Here is a 12,745-nt window from a genome sequence, read left to right as displayed (position 1 = left end):
TGTGCTGTGAAGGCCTGGATAAACAGCGTTGTGCCCTGGTGCTGGGTTTATCATGCCTTTGATCAGGCTTTGCTTATTTCCCAGGGGTGTATGAAAGATCTAATAAATACAACTAAATCCCAAGAAAGCCTTGTTTTGCTCCTCTACTCTTGAGCAGCCTCTCACAGTTTTGAAAACTAGAAATCTACCTCATGGGACATTTCATTCTTAATCTCTCCATAAAGAAGWGATTAAGAACAGGGTTGAACAGTGAATTGCCCTAAGTGTGGCTCGAAAGACATCTTACAGAAAGTTTATATCATCCTTGTCACTCTAGGTTCAGCTTATGTGCAGAAACTGAAAAACAACTAGCACACACAGCTCCCCAATTTCCCTCTGGCACTTTTGCATRGAGCTTTTCCAGTAGAGCTATTACAGCTCTTGGCTCAAAGTCTCCTGAGGAATCAGCACCCACAGACAATGTCCGCRGAAGGGTGCAGTGCTGCTGGGAGGCAGGCCAACTAGTTAGGCTCAGTCCAGAAGTACRAGCAGTGGCTCTGATCCATACTAGCAGCTATTCCTGCTCAGGGTGGCTGGTAATGCAATGCTGTCATAGGCAAAACAGTCTTGACTTGGGGAATTTCTCTTAATTTACCTTATTTAATTTAGCCTCACACTTGTCCTCTAGCATGCGTCCCCCCCAGTATGGTACACACAGGTCACTCCCTGATCAACAGGGCATCCATCATCTTATCAGGTGACAGCAGAAAGGGTTAGTAACTGTACCTAGGCACCACACCGCAGTACTAGCAAACACTACCTTTTTGAAGTCCATTTCCCCTTGCCTGTAAACACACTCCAGCAGTCCAAGCAACCGCTGGACGATCACCTGCTTCTTCCGAGTCCACCCACAGGGTACCACATTTGCAGAATCTGGCCATTGCTCCGCATATCCCTCCACGAGCTGATGCCAAAGCCCTCCCCCCTTGCCCAGGGCAGGTAGAGACCCCCGAACACCGCAGAGCAATGCTCCCTTGGCGCATCAGCTGTATCCCAACAGCTCTGGCTTCCCAGCACTGCCCGCTGCAGGGGCACCTYCCTGGGGCAGCGGTCGAAGGTGCCCTGCGTTTCTTTAAAGCTCATTTTGGGTGAGCTTAAAGAAACTGCCCGCCGGGACGGTCCTTCCCCGCGCAGCCGCCCCAGGGCTGCTTCAGCGTTGCCCTTGACGACGACGCCGTTAGCGGCCCATTAACGCTACAGCCACCGCCCGCCGCACGGCCCCGGCCGCCGCCCCCTCCCGGCACCGTGGCCGGCGGAGCGGTCTCGGCTCGGGGGATTTCCCCTTACGTTACTGCCGGTTAACACAAGCGTTTAATGACCTTCTCGGGCACTGAGAAACAAGATACAAACAATTAAACGGAGTCCCCTCGGGGCTCCACCTGCCCCGGCGGCGGCGGCGGCTCGCGGTCCCTCCCGCCGCCGGCAGCCGCGGCCCCGGCCCCGGCCCCGGCCCCGGCCCCGGCCCCGGCCCCGGCGCGGATCCCCGGGCGCTCCCGCACCCCCTCCCCGCGCACGCGCGCACACGTGACTCCTCACACCTGCTCCAGAGCAGCGCACCACGTGCACCTCCGATTGGTTGAGGCGGGGGAGGGGGATCACCAWGCGCTCCTCTGATTGGTCGCAGTTTTGGCGCTGCTTTCAGACTTTACAGAACCGGCTGGAACCAGCTGGGACCGGCGCTGAGCAGCAGCTTCTCCCACAGGGTGTGTGGGAGAGGCAGGGCACCCAAAAGCCTGCTGTTTACGGGCAATAARCACGCTGCCATTCGCAACCTTACCGTCTGGCTTCCTCCTGCCTTTGACAACCTCAGAGCACCTCTTTCTAGAAGTCATATCTCCCACATGGGGCCAGCCAAACCAGGCCTGGGCCTGGCAGAAGGAACTAAAGCCAACAGCGAGGTTGTCCTGAGGCAACTCAGTAGATACCAAATCAAGCCTTCAGGACTTTATTGCTTCTTGCCCAAGCTCTTGTAATCTGCCTCAGAACAACATACTGAGGGCACTAGCAGCACCACTTTGCTCTACTTAGTGGTTGGTATGTGTGGCCTTCTGCCAAAGCTGGGACTTGGTGTCCTCACAGCAAAATTACTCGAAGCTGAACAGCCCTAGCCTAGCTAGCAAGAGCCGWGCTGTGGAGCTGAGCTGTAGTGTCCCAGACTGGGGTGTCTTCTCAGGCAGTGCTGGCAGCCTGGGAGGCCRCAGTGCTTTCCGCCCCAGCGCTATCCAAACGAGTCTCCCTGGTACTTGGTGGTCTTTCCAAGCCAGAGGAAGGACATAATGTAGGAAAACACAGAAGGATGGCATTTGGCTAACAAAAACGATTGTCCCTTCTTTAGCAGAGTAATTCATCCATGAGTGGATATAAGAACATTCACCTCCATGATTCTCTCCAGGGCTCCCTAGTGTTCTCAGAGCATCTGTAGCACGTGTGTGCAGGCAGCACCCCTCGCAAAACACCCACACCAGGCAGTTTGCTTTTGACAGCCTTCTGGTGTGGGTGCAAATGTCTCCATCAGAAAATCTCCCATCAGAGCTGCCACTGAGATACTGGTGGGATCAATGTGCTGTGAACAGCCTGCGGTCGCCCAGGTTCCCCCACACTTGCCTCTTGGTGCTTTCTGAGTCTCTGCCTTTCCCTTTCAAGGGTACCATGGAAAACACCACTCCTGCAGCGTGCCCCTGGCCACAAGTGTTGCCACACCACTGAACCACAGCCTCACTCGACTTCCTGCACCTTCCTAGTCATGGCCACCCTCTGCCCCATGCTCGCTAGTCCTCTCACTTGGCATCTCCCTGTGCCCACTCTCCCACCACRTTCTTCAGCCTCTCAAAAGCAGCCCTGGCCCGCAGCATAGCTGCTGCTCTGTGGGCCGGAGCGATCCCCTGTAGCTCAGAACAGGAGCACAGGAATAGGATCATTAAGCAGAAGTAGCAATTACTGCAATGCAATGCAATGCGAAAAGCAGCGCGAAGATCTTGATCAGAAGTCATGAGTCAAAACAAATATTTAAATCAGAGTTGGGTAAATAAATCATTGCCATTCCTTAGTGTGTCTCACTTCCCTTATATGCTAGGCACCATATAAAAGTTCCTGGGTGTTAAACCTCCTCATTCATTCGACTTTTATCTTCTAAATGTGTTTCCAATGGCTGAGGAGGGTAAGTCTGCTTTTTCTGAGGCTTTATTATTACGTAGTCATAGGTGAAATCATCATTCTTAGATCTTGGCATGAGGTCTAAAGTGGTACCCATGCTGCCTGAGTATCCAAGGCAAAGTTCTCAGGTCTGTATGGTTTCTTGCTATGATGCAGTGTGGGTTTTATTACATTATCTTGCTCAGATGGCTAGGAAGCAAGGGAAAGGCAGGTCACAGTACTAAGGACCATGTGCTTTAGGAGGCTACAAACCCAAAGGAGTGTGTAGTGGAACCAGCACATGGGGARTGCATTTTGTTTGCAGATTTGAGCATGTTCGCAAAGCCTTCGATGCATTTTCCATATTATTCACTAATAAGCCTATACTGTACTCTGTAATGATTACATATCTCTCATGGCTGTGGTGATTAACTTATCTAAAAGATCATTGGGGATACTATGCAACAACAGCAAACATACAGACTCTTACATTATCTTACACAGAAATTTTGTTCCGCTGCTCTTGCAGCACTCTAAAATATAAACAAGGATAATCCTTGCTATTTTTACAGCTCTGACAAGCTACAACCAAGCTGATGGGCAGGGAGAACCGTAGCAGTTATTAGATATGTTAATGGTAAAGAATGTATTCAAATATTTATTCTCCAAAATTACACCCTGGAGATAAAAAACAGAAAAACAATCCCAGCAGCAGCCGGTGATATTCCTGTAGTGGAAGAAGAGCTGGGCAGTGCCCTTGTTCTCAAACTGGGATTCCCGCAGGTCCTGGTAAAGCCTTTGCAACCACACTGACTGAAGTCTCCTTCCTGCTGTGGTACAAAAATAGAACAAAACATAACAGTGTCTTCTGTATCTGTGAGCTGTGAGAACATTTTCCTCTTCCAGATATACCAATATTTCAGAAGGAAGGGTCCTAACCGGAACAGAGGCTACAGCCATGAGATCTCATCACATCATGGAGGAGGCTATGGCAGCAGTGGGGGCACGTTAAACCTCCAAGGCTCCTTCTTGTGTGGTGGGGAAGGCTCGGTCACCTACAGCAGAGGAATTTCACCCTGCCACTCCATGCCAGCAACTTCCACCTATGGCACTGGAGGAAGATACAGATATGGTGGTGACGGATCTGTTGTAATAGCCAGTGGGGACAGTGCGGGGTCATCTGCCTGGGGCACTGCAGGGGGGTCAGTATGTGACACAGGGGGAGGACCAAGATACAGCATTGAGGATTTGGGCAATATCATCAGCTCAGAGGGTGGTGGAGGATCCAGCTGCTGCAGTGGGAGATTGGACTACAGCATGGGAGGAGGCTCCAGCTACAGGTGTGGTGCATCATCAAGAGACAAGTCTGTAATAGCAGCTGGAAGCAGCAGTGGATCAGAGTACTGTGGTGGCCCAGGGATTAGCTCTGGGGGCAGTAAGTCCTCCCAGCCTATGCAGCAGAAATGCCCCGTGGTCATTCCTGATGTCAAGTCCCATCAGACCAAGCAGGATTGCCTCTGGTCCGCMAGCCAGAAGTGACTGACCCAGAAGTGCTCCCTCTGCTGTAGCAGAAGTGCCCCGGGTGTGCCACATCACAGCTTTTTTCCAGCGTTGTCCTTATCATTCAGGAGCTTTGCATTCCCTGTGCCAGACTGTGCGTGTAATGCTGCTGTGAGCACTGCCAAAAAGTGATTTGTGCTTTGGTGCTGGGAAGAGGTTGCTCCCTCCATCTCCTTTTGTACGTGAAATGGAAAATAAAACCTTACTGTCTGTTGGAACTGAAGTATCTGTGTGATTTCTTCAATTCTGGCTTCTTTGTTCAAAATGTGAGTGGATCTTTGATAGATACCCAAGGASTCTACTTTAAAATTGGCTACAGAAGATTTATCTTTCAACATATATGATATACATTTTAATATATATTCTAGTCCAATTAAAATACATAGTTTTAAATAGTAAGAGAAGCTATTTAATTTTGCAGCTAGTCAGAGCTTACCYCATATCTCTCGCAGTCAAATTCAAATGCTCTGCCCTCTCAAGAGTTTTTTCAATACACAGGCCAGACTCTGTGAGTTAAGCAGATAGGCAAAACTCCCAGATGATTTCCAACTGATTATTATTTACACGGTGACCTTGGGAATGCAAGGTTGTTTACTTGGAAACAATTACACACCAGGCTCCTGTCCCAAAGAGATTGCAGGCGATGTTGTAAGCCAGAGCACATAAACCTTTGCTTGCACCAGTGGTGTTAGGCAACATGAATGAACTCATTTTCTTTTTTGGAGTAACCTGYCTCATGACATTTTTTGATAAAATTGGGTCCTAAATTAGGCAGAAGGAAGAAGACGTTGATCGTATGGTTCTTCTGTGCCATGCTGTTGGGACAGTATCAAGAAGGCTTGAACTTCAAGTACTGGTTTTGATTTGGTATTTGACAGACTCTTAGGGTTTCAGGACTGTTCTCTGTCCTTTTTGGATTTATGTACATATTGGTAATGGAGGAAAAAAGACCCAGTGAAACAGTCATATATGTCTGTGCCATTTTAAGAGAGAGAGAAAAGAATGTAAAATTCCRTTGTAAAAAGAATTTTACCATTGCTGCTTTCAGTAACCTGTGAGAACTTTGGCCTTTTCAGCCCCATAAAAATCCAGAAAATTTTGCCCTGATGTTTGTAAAGTACAACCATTTACAAAACCAAAATTTTTTGCTGAACTCTAGCCCTGTGTTCAGTGCTTCAGCAGTTCTTTTTTACTCTATAAAATGTAAAACCAGAGAGCTATGGTGTGGGAAATGTTACATAAGATTTTGTCACAGGACATTTTAAATTCCATTTTAAAATTAGACAGATTTATCATTCATTACCATCTATTTATTTTTCTAGACTCTAATACTTTATATATCTTTTCTATTATCTTTCCTATTTCATCTGGTAGTATCAAAGGTAGTAAAGAGCTCAGAAAGCTCAAACAACTTTCAGGAGACTTCAAGCAACTGATCAAAAGGATATTCAAAAAGTTCTGATTATTCAAATAACTGACCAAAAATCATCCCTAAATTCCACCAAAAGGAAAAGAAAATTGAAACATTTTAAACTCCACACTTGTTATTTGTTGTCCCACCTGGCCATTTCTTTGAGGATTATGTCAAAGATGACTCTAGAAGCTTAGTTATTAACTAAGATAGACAATATAATAGACAGAGTAAAGGAAAGGAGAATTCTTGCATCCAGTGCTTGAACGTTGCCTGCCACAGTGAAGCCCCTGGTCTGGGGGAGCGTGCAAAGAGCACGTCAGAGCAGAGCAGGCATGCAGTTGTGTGCAGGCACTGGAGACGGATTCTCCCTGCGCTCACGGCTCACCTGCAGTGGGAAGCTGGAAATAGGTGGAGTCTGAATTTTATACACAGACATACACACATGCACATTTGCACATGCATATTTCCTCCCCGCCTCACTCCCTRCGCAATATGGGAAGAACGATAACTTTTTTGTTGCAGGAGACTATAACTTAGAGATCTCATCCATAAGCATGTCAGTGCTTGCAAAAGCTGTACCCGTGTGCTTCAGTTCATCACTATCTGTATGCAGACAGGCAGGATGAATGGTAAACACGTATTAGGCATCTTCACAGAAGATGGAAGTCACTACCTGATGCCTCTACACACAAACTAAAGACATTGTTTTTAGAGATAGCAAGTGATAGTCACCCCTCTTCTGCTTCAGATCTTCGGTTGCTCTCTGCCCTCCAAAACTTTGCAACTCCAGTCTTCACAGAGAGATTAAGACACAAAATGAAGTGCTCAGTAAAACTATCCAATGAAAACTACTGAAACTGCATGGTCAAAATGCTAATGGAGAGAAAAGAAAAAGCCAGGGCTGTTACAGCTCAGCCCCTACCATAAGCATCTGTGAAGGGCAAAGCTGTGATTGTACAGTTGATTGCATCAGGGCCAGGCTACCACCCTGTGCTTGCAGCAGTCCACTACTTTGCACTGAGGCTATGCTCTCATGCCGTCCTCTACCTGCCCTGGGGAAGAGCTGGGTAAGATTGAGCTGTGTGGTGAGTTCTGATAAGTGGTCTCTGACCTCAGCAGTTTACTCACAGCTTACTCACACACACAAGATTTGCCCAATTAGCACCTGTAAGTGAGCCTTTCCCATCATGAACAGTGACTGCTTTAGAGAGAGACTAAATTAAAAATTTAAATATTAGAAAAAATGAAATTTGAAAAGAATTCTGTTTGGAACTTTTCAGTATTGGCCAGGAAGGATTTCAGCTATGTAGATTAGTGGCAATTTTGTCAAAATCACAGAAATGACTGTAAAATCTGCGTAAAGGGAAGGAATATACTCACATAAATTGCACTACAGGTTTTAGGAATTCAGGAATACAAGCCAAGACTTTCCAACATTAGTAGTATTGATGATCTGTTTTTCACAGAGCATTTTCTATTCTTAGCTTTTAGGGCCCTCTGTAGTGGTCACAGGTTTCATTATTCTCATTTTATTGTATGGGAGGTGACAAAGAAGTCAGGGAAATAAGCCACAGTCAGAGAGAGAAGATAGGGGATGTCGAGGCCCTCCACTACTAAGTCACACGGCTGCTGGCGGTTGTAGACATCTTACAGGGTGAAAGCATCTTTAAAGATGCTTCAAGAATTCAGAGGATATGTGATGAGGACTTTCTAAAAACCTCCCCTTGGTTGACCATGATCAGGCATTGTAACCTCACCTCCTCGCCAGACTTAGGGCAAGAGGTTTCAGCAGAACAGAAACCCAAAAAGCACCACCTTTACCATCAATTTTGCAATATAAAACTCATCCTGGCATGACAGTGAGACAGCCAAGCCACCCACACAGTTTTCACTCTTCATGCATTACCACTTGTATGGGGCAGGGTGGCAATTAAAACTGTGTAACACAAGGAAGACAATCTAAAATATGAGAAGTCAATCAAAGGAACCAGGTTGAATAAGCTTTTGAAGGTGGTAGATAATTAGAGGTGTGGCTGTTTTGTAAATACATTGGTCATTTCTCCTCAGGGGTTATTGCATTTTCAGGAAGAGAGCTAGGAACCATATAAAAGTTCTCACATCAGAGAGCACCTCATTCACTCGTCTTCGCTCCCTCTTCTCAGTGTTTCCAGCTACATTCAGGGTAAGTTGTTACTGCATGGCTAACAATTTCTATGAACATTTGCTAAACTATACTGAGCTTACAAAGATAGATCTGTTTTTGGATGCTGAGATTGTTGAGAGCCAAGTTCTTTCTCAGTTACTGGGGCAATTTTGCTCAACCAAAATTGGTTTTGAGACTGCTAATATTAAGAAGCAAAATTCATTGTTCCTATTATATACTTAAATATTCATATTACTTCAATGTTCAGGTTTCTTAGTTTTCTAAGAACAAACTGGAAATAAAAGAAGTAAAGAATGGGATGTGAGAATGAATGAGAGATAGTAGGCTGACTTTTCAGAAGAGATCTTGGGAGTTAGGTGCCCAGTTCCTGTTTAAGCTGGGGATTTTAACTGTATTTATGAGTCTGACTCCTTTAATAAATTCCTCTAGAAAGTGCAAATCTTCAGGAGTTTAAAGTATCAAGATGTCCTTGAAGAAATGTGAGGCTGAACTGAGAGGGCAGTTTTAAAAACAAGGAGAAGAAATATAGTAGTGTAGTCTTCAAACCAGCAGGATTCATTCTAAGTGCTTTTACTTCATGGAAATCTCAGATCTGTGAGCCTGTCTGCTTGGAAGGAGATTAGATGTGTGCAGATAGGTGTATTCATTGTGCCCCTTGCGCCTTAGCATTACCAGGAAAACAGGTAGAGGTATACCGTAGGTCTACATGGGCACGGAGAGCACAGACATGAGGAGAGGACAAGGAGTGAAGTAGGCATGTGACTTTCTTCATCTTGAGTAACTGTATTTGAGAGTGTGTTTTGCTGAGACTCCAGTGCCTGTGGTCCCAACTGTAAATTCACCAGTTGGGCAAGGGCCCATGTAGACTCCAGATTTGGAGACTCTTTTGCCCCCATGTCTCTTGCCTGTGCAAAGTGAACTTGCGCTCTGAAGCATATCAGCTCTTCTGTTATACAGCCCTGAAATAATCCCAGGGCCTCTTGTATGAATCCTCCTGGGATACAGAAAGGGAATCCAGGGAAATGGCAAGCAGTGTCTGGCAGAAACAGAGATTAAAGCTGCCACAGGAATTCATGAAAGCATTCAGCTGGTGTCAGCTGATTAAGCACTGCAGGAATGAAACTTCAAGATAGGGAAGCAGGCTAGGAAGACAGGCAAATGCTGTGAAGCCTCAGCAGATGAGTGATCAGAAGTTGTAGGCTGATAAACACATAGAAGCATACTGCCATTTGTGCATTCTAACTGTGAGGCTCTTCTCCTTCTCAGGGCTCCCTGCACCTACTGAAAAATGTGCTCCCGTGGAGACAGAGGCTGCCACAGCACTGAGAGCTCCTCCTGCCACAGCGGAGGCTCCTCTTGCCACAGTAATGAGAGATCTTCCTGCCATGGCTCCGAGGAAGTCATCTGCCATGAAGTGAGACCYGTGCCAGATGTGACACCAGTGGTGGTCCTCCCTCCCCAGTGCCCTGTGGTCACCCAGGTGCCAGCGGCTCCTGCTCCCTGCCAGCAGCAACAGCAGATCAAGCAGCCGGTGCAGTGGCCCCCACAGCAGCAGAAGTGAAGGAGCAAGGGCGAGCCCATGGTCAGCGCACACTGCAGGGCTGTGCCCTTTCCTCTCCTCCTCAAGATGCAGCCCTGAGCTTGGGCAGGCCCTGCCGCTTCCCTGCAGCACAAATAGCCTCTTCTTCTCCTGATAACGCCAAGTGGTGTTAACCTGTCAGAAATGTSATTTATGCTCTCGTGCTCCCGTATTTGAATCCATTGATTTCCTGCTTCTGTCTCCAGTAGCAAAAATATGATATTAAAACCTAAAACTCACAAAGTATACTTGTGTCCTAGTGTGTGCTTCCATTGTCAGTTCCATCTCATCTTTAGCATCGCTCCCAAGCCTGCCTTTGTAAATGAATACTGCTTTTTACAGCTTGCAAAGAGCAGTGCATCCCTCCCCTCTTCCCATTGCACTTCAATAGCAGTGACATGTGAAAGCTCAGCTCTTTGGTGCCATATCTTGTGCATCTTCCAGACAAATTTAGACACTGGATTTCAAAAGGCTGTCTAGAGCTGAAGGCACAGAGTTGCATCTCTTTTAATCCCACAGGAGGGAATAGCAAATGGACAACAGTCCATAAAAATCTACAGCCGTATTTCTCATTTCCCTTGATGCATCCCTAGGTTCTTCTCCAGCCTCTGGCAACATAGAGGCAGATTGCTATGGAAATTCATGCCTCTGTGGGATGAGTGCAGCATTGTGTGTAATGCATTAGATACTTAATTAGAAAGAAAGGTCTGTACTAAATATTTGAAAGAAACGAGAAACTTATTATTAGCACTTGTTTGATTATTACTGTTAATTAAAATAATGAGCAGCACGTTCTAGTATGTTGCAGTAGATGACTGCAAATGCAAGGTCAGATGTGCAGTTCTGAAATCATGGGAAGGCATTTCACAGTGTCATGGGCAGTCCACATCTACCCAAACACCCAGTGCTCCACCCACCCTGCACCAGGCAGGAGACAAACCAAACCAGATGAGGCTCCTGGCTGGCTTTGAATCTGACTAGAAGGGTTTTATGGAACGGGAGATAAAATCTCCTGTCTTAATTCTTTCTAGGCAGTCCAAGTTTTCACCTACACTGTCAGCTAACCTGGAACGCTGCARGTTGCTGGTTGTGTCATTTGAAGAAATCCTCAGTATGAGCCTGAGGAAGCGAGACAACAAATCTCTCCGTAGTTGTAAGTTTTATTATCTCTGCATATACGACTGGAAAGTGAAGCCGGAAAGTAGATTGCATAAATTCAGTGGAAAATAATCCTCATCTTCCCCCTCCACCAAAGAACACAAAGGCCACATCAGCAATGATGCTTGGGCAGAGGACAATCTCTGCAGAGGACATTTTCTGGACAGTGCCTCAATCAAATGAGCAGGAGACAAGAGGGAAGAAACAGACTCCAAAGTATGATAAACCCAAGGCAGAYGTTAGGACAGGGAGCTGGTCCTCAGCACATGGCACATTGTAGTGTATGCTGCACTATATGGCACTTCTGTCCTCACCATCACAGCTGCATGTCAAAGAACCTGCAGCTTTATGACAGTGCTGCAACACGGTGATCCCGGGCCACGCCAGGATGGGGGCACAGCCAGGTCTTCTCTTAATTGTGGCAGCCCCTATAAAATCCCTGGCAACCATCATAGCAGACAGCTGCCCCATGGCTGTGGCATCTGCTATATGCCCATAGCTGTGCATTGGTCCCCCAACACAGCTGTAGCACTGGCACCCCTCAGAGCAGGACACTCCCACCCCATCTTGCCACCCTCCAGCAGAGCCACAGTAGTCCACTGGCTGCGTGATGTGGACTCTATCCCTGTTCCCATGGCATGACTCTGAGGGTTCCTGGCACCATGCCACAGACAGCCCTCCTGTCACTCAAGCATCTTCCTGAACTCCCATAGCTGCATGCAGAGGTCCTGGCACACTGGGAAGACCCATTTCTATGGCATGGTGCTGACAGGCTGTGACACCTCTCAGAGCAGACCAACTGATGGTAGCCATAGTGCCAGTAGTCATAACCACCCTGGCATGAGTCCCCACTGGGGCTGCAACGTACTGCGCAGCCAGAATTGTATGCATAGTGGAGCAGTGTCCTCCAGGTGTCCAGCCAGGAGCGCACAGGGTTGTACCAGGTTGAGATCAAGTTGAAGAACGACTCTCTCCCAGACAAGCATATCATTTTGGGACAAGGGATAAATCTAAAAGAAAAGATCTCTGTGATGGAAGCAAGCAAATCTCTTTTACATGATCACAGACTAGTTAGAGATGGAAGAGACCTCCTGAGATCATCTGGTCCAACATCCCTGCTCAAGCAAGGTCAGCTACAGCAGGTTGCTCAGGACCATGTCCAGCTAGATTTCAGTGTCTGCACAAGTTCTCTGGGCAACCTGTTCCAGTGTTTGAACACCCTCACCTCTACAGGGATATTTTTTTGCCTCTGAAGTTTGAGATAAGTAGGTCTAATCAGAAACAGAGGCCTTTTCTGCAGTAGATTTGGACATTTTTTCCTGAATTGTCATTGTCTATAAAATATTACCTTCACAATGAAGAGTCTCAGATACTGTAATATTCCTCCCACAAATGAGATATTTAGTGCAAAAGGCTAATGCTTGTTATTGTTTTCAATGATTGGATATTGGTTAACAACGACATACAAGAATTATTCTATAGCAAGTATCTCTTACACTACTTATAATAAACATCTGTTTGGATTTAGACAGAGCCATGTCAAGATATAGTAGATAAACAAAGAGCTATAATCAAAAACTAAGTTTTCATGATCCAGCATAATCACATACCTTAGTCAACAACAGGACAATGCAAATTCAAACTAAAGGGAATGAACTGGAACAGGAGAGCTTTATAGAGTTTCAGGCTTCAGTTGTGA

The 12,745-nt window shown here is 46.5% G+C and overlaps 1 protein-coding gene across 1 annotated transcript in view; it reads left to right on the top strand.

Annotated features, from left to right (window-relative positions):
* Positions 1 to 4,710, top strand: part of LOC146589957 (uncharacterized) — a 12,814-nt gene extending 8,104 nt beyond the window's left edge. Inside the window, exons 5-6 of the mRNA XM_085315367.1 lie at positions 3,171 to 3,196; positions 4,078 to 4,710. Of these exons, the coding sequence (XP_085171493.1) occupies positions 3,171 to 3,196; positions 4,078 to 4,710 (659 nt within the window). The remainder of the gene's footprint in view (positions 1 to 3,170; positions 3,197 to 4,077) is intronic.
* Positions 4,711 to 12,745: the final 8,035 nt, after the last annotated feature.

The sequence above is a fragment of the Rhea americana genome, unplaced genomic scaffold (genome assembly GCF_003343005.1).
Source record: "Rhea americana isolate MKP2758 unplaced genomic scaffold, rheAme1 scaffold_429, whole genome shotgun sequence".
NCBI lineage: Eukaryota > Metazoa > Chordata > Aves > Rheiformes > Rheidae > Rhea > Rhea americana.
The sequence above is the reverse complement of the archived record's forward strand: the minus strand, read 5'-3'. Positions and strand labels throughout refer to the sequence as shown.